General features: G+C 33.1%; 1 protein-coding gene across 1 annotated transcript; it reads right to left on the reverse strand.

Moving 5' to 3' along the window:
• Positions 1–1,786: 1,786 nt before the first annotated feature.
• LOC143622995 (coatomer subunit delta-2-like) lies at positions 1,787–6,855 on the reverse strand. The gene is made up of 12 exons (XM_077094001.1): positions 6,740–6,855; positions 6,577–6,636; positions 6,429–6,468; positions 5,620–5,843; positions 5,277–5,519; positions 4,633–4,810; positions 3,654–3,958; positions 3,003–3,195; positions 2,760–2,913; positions 2,584–2,646; positions 2,117–2,213; positions 1,787–2,022 (listed from the first exon to the last, which is right to left on the reverse strand). Exons 2-12 carry the CDS (start codon positions 6,577–6,579, stop codon positions 1,933–1,935), a joined length of 1,590 nt encoding a protein of 529 aa, XP_076950116.1. The 5' UTR covers positions 6,580–6,636; positions 6,740–6,855; the 3' UTR covers positions 1,787–1,932.
• Positions 6,856–10,061: the final 3,206 nt, after the last annotated feature.

Genomic DNA, 10,061 nt, shown 5'->3' on the forward strand with positions numbered 1-10,061 from the left:
TCCGATTCATATTGATCCAACCCAGTCCTTCTTAATTCTTATGAGTTATGACGATTCCCGAATCCAGGGATGCCCTCCACCTGTTCGACGATTTGTCTGAGTGAAAATTTGTTTTGATATTTGTAATTGTAACTTTATTTTTTATTTATTTCACTAAATAAACTTATGTGAATACCTTTATTTTTTTTATTTATTTCAAATAAAGCCTTAATGATTATTGGTTTTAATTTGTTAGTTTGTTAGTTTTTGTTAGTTTCTTAGTTTTAAATTTGTTAGTTTGAAATTGTTGATTTGTAGGTATTTTGAATATGAAGAGAATGTTGACCCGAGATTTAAAAGAAAGAAGACCGGTATCACCAATCGTCATCATTATGTGGTTAATAATTTCAACACGGTTCTCGACATGCAAATTCAAGAGCTTGGAAGCCGCTTTAATGAGGTAACCACTAAATTGCTTACTAATATGAGTTCTTTGAGCCCGTCTTGTAATTTTAGTGCCTTTAGTAAAGTAAACTTGATAAACTTGGCCGAGATGTATCCATGTGATTTTGATTTTGATGAAAAGGAGAAGCTTGTATATGAACTTGGCCACTACATTACTAACGTGAAAGAAGATAAGCGGTTTGCCAACTTGAGTGGCTTAGGCGATCTTGCTAAAATGATGGTGAAAACAAGATTATGTAATGAACTTTTCCCGAACCATCGAACCGACCCGAACCTCAAACCGACCCGAAATTTTATATACCCGACTCGGTGAAATTGAAACATATAAAAGTAGTGAACCACCCAAAAAAAATTCCTGGATCCGCCACTGTTGACAATGAGTTATATTAATCAACATTGTGTTATATTTAGTTTGACATTGTGTTATATTGTGCCATTCATTGTCTCTGTACCCTTAATAGATTTTTGAGATCGTGTAAGATAATTTAACTATGTGTTTTATGTCAACTGTATTTTTCTTAAAAAACGAGTCAAATGTGTAAACTTCAAAAAAGAAAAAAGAAATTATGATGACATGCAAAGTAAAATAGATACATAAAATTTAATCACATATTTCATGTAACTACAGAGAAGAGACAATTCAACTTTGTTCCATTTTATCGATCATGGATTATTCTCATTGTTCCACTACAAAGTGGATGAGCCCTTTCTTTTAATGGATGAAATGGTCAAAATTTTGAAGATTAAATGAGAATTTATGTGTGTTGCAATTATCAGCCAACTTGACGCTTAAAATGACAATTATGTTGAAGCATCATATAATATGGAAAAATAGAAAATTATGATCAACTAGCATCACCTCCAACACCATCCAAAACTAGTCATCGTCGCAATGAAACGCCCAGCCTTGTATGACCATGGACCGTTCACCGGTCCATGGTCATCCAGACTCATCCCTCACGTTACATTGTAGTTTGGGTCAACAAAAGTCAAAATTAATTTCTAACCAGTATTGATTTAAACCGGTTTTCAATGGAATTCCCAGCCCCGATTACAAAACCAACAACTCGTTTAGGTTCATATGCGGTTTCAATACCGGTTAAAGTTCCAGAACTGGTTATTTTTTAAACCTCTAATTGCAGGTGGTCTAACAACCGTTGCAATTGCAAATAAAAATGCAAATTCAAAACCCAAGTCAGGATCACAAGAAAACACAACTATAAATCTAGCTCCAACTTATAAAAGTCAAAACTAGAATCAACACAAATTATGTAAATCCCAAAACCTAAAATCAAAATAGTTGGTTTCAAGATCTCGTCTAACACATACATTAACATATAGATAAAACAATTTTCATAGTCCAAACACTAAAACATGTTTATTTGATTTAAAATCTCGGTAAATAAGACAAATGTCTATTTAAATCCGTTGATGTCGAGAAAACTATATAGCACACAATAACACGATAACAGAAATAAAAAACTTTAATCAAACAATTTGGTAGTTGTCGGTAACCAATTGTGTCCTCTGAGAAAACTTTGGAGCAGACCCATTTCTAAGTGGGATGATGCTCACAACCTGCAATTAATGTTCATCATATTGTTTTTTACTTTTTTTCTTTTATTTAACAAAAAATAAAATACAAAATAAATATATATATATAATAAAATACCTTCATGTTGCTAAAAGTACTTGTTGCAGAGAACCGAACAGAGATGGGGAAGAAGGCTGATGTGTCGGCTGGTGGAACAACAAACTCCATCGACCCGCTACATATCATGTCAAAGCGAACCAAATGAATACATAAAAGGGAATGCACGTGCTCGTTCGTTTAACTTTAATCGAACAAACGATCAAACACGAACAACTAAACATAGGAGTTTTTTTTGTTAGTTTGTCAAAGAAAATGAGCGTGTTCGTGTTCATTTATTAACAGCAGAAATGAACGTAAACAAACACAACATAACCAAAGGTTTGATAAAGGGTCAAAACAAGTTGGTCGGCTCACGTAGGTTCCACCCAAAAACTTATTGTGCAGAATCTTTGTCAAGATAATACATATCAGTAAATTTTTTTATATTTGATCTATTTGACCTGTTAAGACACAGAAAAACCTTAAAAAAAAATTTTTTAACTAACCTGCGGTTTGAATCATCAATAAGAAGTATAGACCACTCCAACACTGAATTTCTGGAATCATATCTGCAGGTGGGAAAAGAAAAATATGAATTTTTTTAGCACCTAAAAAGAGGATAAAATCAATTTAAATGGATTAAAAAAGCAAAACGTGCATCATAAAAAATAAAAAAAATCACCTCCATTCACCATCGATCTGCCTTACACTTGGCACCTCTCTGAGAGCAGGAAGAGGTACAGAAATAACAACATTTTGTAAATCAAACAATGATGAAGCTTCATACTCAATGCTAACGTAAGTTTCATTTCCAGAAACAGAAGGCCAGCAGTTAACTAATATAATTAAAATAAATTAATTAATATTATAATATACGTATAATTTGTCTTGGATAAATGGTTTGAGAACTTGAGATGATTCTTACTTGTAAGAGGAACATCTGACTCGTCTTTACTTTGCAATCTCCACTTTAAGAGACCAAGACCATCCCCAGCTTGGCCAGCAGGAAATGGACGGTTGGGATCTTTTGATCCCAAAATGTTTTCATTGGAGAACAATTCTTTGTTGATGTTTGGATGTGTTTTGAATTTGATTTCTGGATTATCCCCACTCTCAATCTGTACACATCAAAGTGATACCAAGGATAGTCATCAATCACTCAAATTGTGTATTATTAAACAAAAATGTTTATTTATAACAGTTTAATTACACAGAATTTGTCTCGCGTAACAAAGAAATAAACTCATGATATCCCAAAAGGACACCGACACGTGTTCAACCAAAAACCATAGAAACAAATACCGATACCAGTTCCGATATACCAACATTGGTACCGATGTTGTTTGATCAATATTGGTTCGGTTCATAACGGTACCGGTACTAGGTACAGTTTACAATAATACTAAACAACTGCTTTACTTCGTATACAACTTCGTTTTTAATAAAACTTAAATTGAAATGGCGAGAAAAAATATTCATCAGAACCGCAAGTTATTAGAGAAAATATAACTATTAAAAAGTAAAAAAGTCCAAATGAGGACCCGCGGGGGGGGGGGGGGGGTGTTCGGAAACAAACCTGAACTTGAATGAATCCGTCATCCTGGTTAAGTACTTGGAGAGACAAAGTTCCTTGAACATCAAAGTTACTGACACCACCATCTCGTTTAAGTGTCACATTAAGTTTTTCTTCAGTAGTTAAGGTGATTGGGTCAGTGGGCGGTGGTGCAGCTGGACGGCTAGAATTAGCAATCGGTCTAACATCTTCCACAATAAGTTCACCTTCGGCTTTCAGTGATTCCAAAAACTGATTCGCCTTTTGTGATTTACCAAGTTTCATTCCCATTCCTTTAGCTGGTGCACCAACCGCTGCACTCGGTCGACCTGTTAGAATTTACATACATAAGTTATTGTTTTATTATTATGTATGTTCTATAGTTATATATTGTTTTTGTTTATAATATTAAAATACTCCTACTAAAATTCATTAAACAACGTACAGCAAACTGTTTACGTTGTTAATATCCGTTCGTTTACACTTGTTCGTTTAATTAAATGAATGAGCATGAACAGAGGCTGCGTTCGTTTAAATGTGTTCGTGAACGTTTTGTAATGTGTTCGTTTATCTACGTTTGTTTCTGTTTGCTAATGTTTATTCGTTTACGTTTGTTCACGTTCGTTTATTTGTGTTTGGTATTTTTTTTTTTATTTTATAGATTATTATGTCAAGAATTTTGAGATAATTAGGTCAAGCACTTAACCTCATATTTATTTTGAGTGATTTTTGTGTAATGCTTAGAGTCTAAGAATGGTACTTTTTATTTTTCCAATTAGCATGGGCTTGTTTGTGTCCATTTAGAAACTTAACGAACAAACACATACGAACAGAAAAAAAAAATCAATTCCTTAGTGAACAAACACAAACAAAAAGTTCCACTCAGTTTCGTGTTCGTGAACCGACTGTCTGATAAATACTTAACGAACGAACGAACATGAGCAAGGTTTGGGTTAGGTTTGTTTGCAGCCCTACCAAAGGGTAATTAAAAGTAAGCACTGACCTTTAGACTTGGTTGAAAAAGAGTCAACATCAGAAGTTAATCCAAATCCAGAACCACTTCCAAAATTACCACCACTAGATATACCAGAATCATTACCAAATCCACTATCCATTTTCCCAACTGAACCCATTGATTGTAAAGATGAATAACCACCTTTGTCCAATTTGCCCCTTTCAATCTGCAGAAATCGCACAAAACGTTTATTTGTGCAGAAATAAAAGGTTAAAGCATATATGACAATTGAAGAATATTTAGGTTTCAGTTAAAACAGGCTTATAAACAAAATGAACAATCAGCGAACAGTTCAGAACCGTTCAGCGGGAAGTTTGTTTATTTAGTTAAATGAGTAAACATGAATACATGTCTGGTTCATTCATTTTTGTCTGTTCACCTTCGTTCATTTATGTTCGCTACTTCGCTAGTTTACGTTTGTTAACGCTCATTCATTTATGTTCGTTCATGACAACTTAGTCTAGTTTTAATAAAATTTAAAGCCTGACACGTTTTCACATTACTTTCAACTAGTTTTAGCTCAGTTATGTTCGTTCATGAACCGTTCGTTTATACTGCTAACGAACGAATACAAACAAGAAAACTCTGTCCATGTTCGTTTGGTAAGCCTAATTGAAACCTAATCAACTTGCCTTGCTTTTTTCAATCTCAGTAACTTTTTTCTTCATAACATCCCTGGTTTCTTGAATCTTGCTCTGTAACACCAGTTTGTGTAATCTCTCTTCATGACTTTCCATCTCACAGTATTGCTTAACTTGAGCTACAGTTACATTTTCTTTGTGACCAAGTGAAATAACTTCATCAAAAGCAAAAATGAGCTCAAAAGCATTCTTGCAAATGCCTTCTTCATCCAGTGAAGGAGAATACTCAGGAACCTATGTATGGTTAAGTAGTCAACGCTATATAAACTTATTACCAAGAGAATTAAATCATTAATACAATTCATAGAAACTTGTTATGCATAAAAAAGGATACAACTTTGGAAAGCAGCCTCAGTGTGTCAAGATCTTCAAGAATATTGCTTTGCTTGTTGGTCACAAGTAGCAGATACAAAACATCGATTGGCTGGTACACATAACGAACGTTCTCGGTCTCAACATAGGTGTGCTGTTTCCCACTTCCAACCAACTTTGGAAATGCTGCAAGAAGCCCCTCGATTCTGATTCGAGACATGTCAACAAACTGCCTTGAAACAAGGACTGTGAAAAAAATATAACTATTAGTCAACATCTAATCATCTACTAAAACTATCATTAGTGGGGTACCAACTAGCAATCAATCAGATTACACATTTTTATACGAAATTTTCAGTTTTACACACACACACACTTTTTTATATGTAAAATTTTAAAGTAGACAGGTTGTAACACATCCTCAGCCCATTCAAAACTAAAATCGCCGAAATTTGGGCACCAACTAGCGGGATTAATGTCGACGGTTACCAAAAAATTAATCGACAGGGTAGAGTAGCAGCTAGTCATCGACTAAACGTCAATTTATTCCGACTTTTACAACCATCACTATGAAAAAAACAAGCCTTAAAAAACCTGTTAATAGAGTTATAAAACTATGAAAGCATAAAGCAATTGTGTTTGTGTGTTGATCTTAGCTTCCGTGTTCTTTTACTTCTTTCGATTCTAATGTTCTCATATAGATCTTAAATGTTATCATAACTTCTAGGCATTAGGTCTACATTTTATATTCAGATCCAGAAAATAACCACAAATCACAATCACACAGAATATGTTACAAGATCTAAACTCACAATCAAAATAACAACTCACCTTTGCCAGATTTACTAACAATCGATGCCGCTAGAACAACCTACAATCCGAATAAACACAATTAACCACTGAAACCCTAAAAGTTAAATCGCAAAACCGTAGATCAATTGAAGTATTACGTAATTTCAAATCTAATGATGTTAATTACCATTTTGGAGCGTATCGAGCTTCAATGACGACTGGATCGAGTGCAGGTATTTGAGGACACCTGAATCGTAAAATTGTAGATCAAGGAATGAGTTAACGGTTATCGGAATTAGATATATGTCGTGTGTGTGTATATATATAAATCAATCGGAGTGAAAGCGTACCTGTAAGGTGGTTGATCTGATGGATGGTTGTGCGAGTGAGTGAGTGCAATGGAGGTGAAGACGATTGCACCTTAATAGGACGACTCTTTTGTGACGACCGGTGTGTAAAGACTTACGAAATAAGCGAGTTTAAAAAGATAAAAAAGCTGAAAATTGTAAAGTTGGGTAGTGATACCGATGCCAAAAAGTCAAAAATGCTTGATACCGTATTGGTACAAAAAACAAAAAAAAAATTGGTACAGTGATTCCGAAACCTTAAGAAGTGGGTACCGAATTAATACTGAAAATACCTGCTACCATTTGTTCATCTCTAGTCAAGGTCAACCGACATTGAGTCCGGTCTCAAGTTGAAGCTCATTTAATAAATGCGCTCTAGTCAGGTCCTCGAATCGAATCGAGTTTAAATTAATTGACCAAATTAACCCTTGTTAAATCGAAGAACCATATGTGAAAATTTCAAAAACCAAATTCGTAAATTTCTATATTCATTCAAACCACGGGACCGTGCGCGAAATTTATTGGGATATATATTATTAATGTAATTAACAAGTTATGCTTGATCTTTATAAATATAGTTAAAAACGGGCCGAACTCGGACGTAAACGATTATAAACTATTACAGTGAAGATCTTCATACAAACGACAACTAAATCAGTATTCTTGAATATCTTAATACACGGAGCCTTCTTTCTATAGCTGTATCCTATTTGATGCAACATCCAAACGACGGGTTATCTAGTTGGACTGTTTTAGCTATCCAAAATTTATTATAGGAACAATTTCATAGAATGGTAATCAAGTTTCCATAGACCCGACCCAAACTATATGTTATTCAATATTCAATAAATTTATTAAATGACGTTATAACGGAAATTTCTATATTTTCATATAATCTAATCTAACTATACTAATAAAAGAAAATAATGATGATGATGTGGCAATCTCACGTTCATTTGGCATAATTTATCTTCTCCTTCATTCTACGTATCCATGGGTTATGGGGCAAAACCATATTGGCAAATGGGTTATAACTTCTTTAATAATTTTCTAATCTTTCATCTCATTCATTCTAACTATCAAAGGGTAAAAATAATTTTGACAAATGGGTTATTATCTAATTTCAAATTTTCTAATTGAGTAATTTCTCATCTTATTTATTTTACCTATCCATGGGTCATGGTCAAAACAATTTTGAGAAACGAGTTATAATTTCTCTTCTATTCTTTAATTTCTCATATTATTCATCAAATCTATCTTTGGGTAATGGATTAAAACCATTTTGGTAAATTTTAATTTTTTTTTTTGAATTTATAAATTTGAGATTCTATACTTCTTACTGTTTGTACTGCATATTTTATTTTCTTTTTACCTTCACTTTTGTTCATTTCTTTCAAATAACGGATCTTTTTGTTTTTATTATTTGACAAATCTCGTGTAATATACGGGTTTAAAAGCTAGTTTATATAATATTCATAGCAACTTATTTTTTGTTCAGTCAAATTTTGTATAGTTTTTTTTGTTCATATAGACTTTTTTTCATAATTTCCCAAGCCCACGAGTCACGACAATGTTTTGCTTTTTGGGCTTAAAGGCCCCCAAAACCAGTAAAAACAAAATCTCATTGGTTTTAAGAAACCAGAAAAGTAGAAAACGTAGCAGTTTCTTTGTTTGGGTTTGGTTTTATCCAAAATGACCCATTTTTGGTTTGGGTTTAGTTTTATTTAAAGGCCGGCCCATGCTACCTATCACTCTTTCTGGTTTGACACCCTATTTAATTTAATTTAGGTGAATATGAATCGGTCGCCGATCAACATGATGCATTTAACATGTATAACGATGTGCGTCAACCTACATTTTGGGCATTTTTTTAATATATATATAAATCTTTTTAGGCATTCAATCATCCATTTTGCTTCACACAAAGTTTTCTTTTATAATGACTTTTATTTGATTGTCAGAGATCATAAAAGCAACCATTAATCTCTATAACTCGAGCATAATGTTTTTTTCTTCATATCTGGAAGTAATTTTTAAAGTGTTCGAATAAACTGGTGCCTACAACGGGTTAATGGTGCGCCCTGATTCATTTATACGGTACTTCTACAGTTCTACCTCCGTATAAAGTACATTTAGCATCAAGAATAATGATGCGTCAACCTCGTACGCATTCTGGCCATAGTTTTTTTTTTTTTTTTGGCATATTAGATTAAATTTAACATAAATAAATGATGGAAATGTGAAATGAAAGCCCTTGGGCCATAGTAGAGACCATGTGTTGTTTGCAATTGCTACCTGCAACTCTGGAAGGACACTTAAGAACTTCTAATAAAATTGTCAAATTCGACAACTTCGGTCTCAAGGTATGTTTTTCAATAACATCATCATTTTTATAATATAAAATTTTAAAAATTACTTATGGCAACAAACACTATAAACTTAAAACGTGACTGATTTCCGTGCATATTATTTTCAAAGCATGAACATTTTTTTATTAAATACGGTTTTATCTTCAAAAAATAAAATAATATGTCAGTTTTGCTTTCTCATTATTGATTATCCACTAGTTAGTTATATGTATTAATCAAATGTCCAAAGGGTGTATTAGTTGTAATCACTAAATAAAATATGAAGGTGGCCTTTATTACTTTATGTATACACACACGTATACATAAAATAAAAGTAATAATAATAAAAAGATATTTAATTTACATAAAAACTTGCAAATTGGAATATCAAGCAATATTGCAAATACCTATTTCCACATATACTTGCGATCCACGTAGATCAACTTGGTGCACTTGGACAGGGACTTTCCACACCGAGTCGCCGACTAACAAATGATATTCAATAATATTATTATTTTATAAAACAAAATAAAATAAAAGCTGATAAATATCTAATTAAGTCATAATATATATGTTGTTCTTATTATAGATGATAAATTAAAATATATTGTTAACGACTCTTTACACTTTTTTATAATTAAAATAAAATATGTTACACTTCTTTCTGATGAAACTTTGCCTAAGTCGGAGGCTTATCTATAGTTTGTAGTTCGTACACCACAATACTTTCTCTCGGAAGTCTCATCACTTCATCTTGGATTCTCAATCCGTACAAATTAGACTTGTGATATACAAATTAGACTGTCAGAAACAACTTTTTTTCCAGTTACATGTGGCCTAACTACTCCGACGATTTATTTTTGTTACCATAACAAGGTTACTAGAATTAACCGTCACCTACTTTTGCTAGCGCGGCCAACAAATCGTCCATATAGACACGCCCGAACGATCCCACATGGGCACATGGCATTGTTAAT

Source organism: Bidens hawaiensis, unplaced genomic scaffold (assembly GCF_021521415.1).
Source record: "Bidens hawaiensis isolate Kalapana, Puna unplaced genomic scaffold, B.hawaiensis_p1.1 tig00003244_1, whole genome shotgun sequence".
In the NCBI taxonomy this organism is placed as follows: domain Eukaryota; kingdom Viridiplantae; phylum Streptophyta; class Magnoliopsida; order Asterales; family Asteraceae; genus Bidens; species Bidens hawaiensis.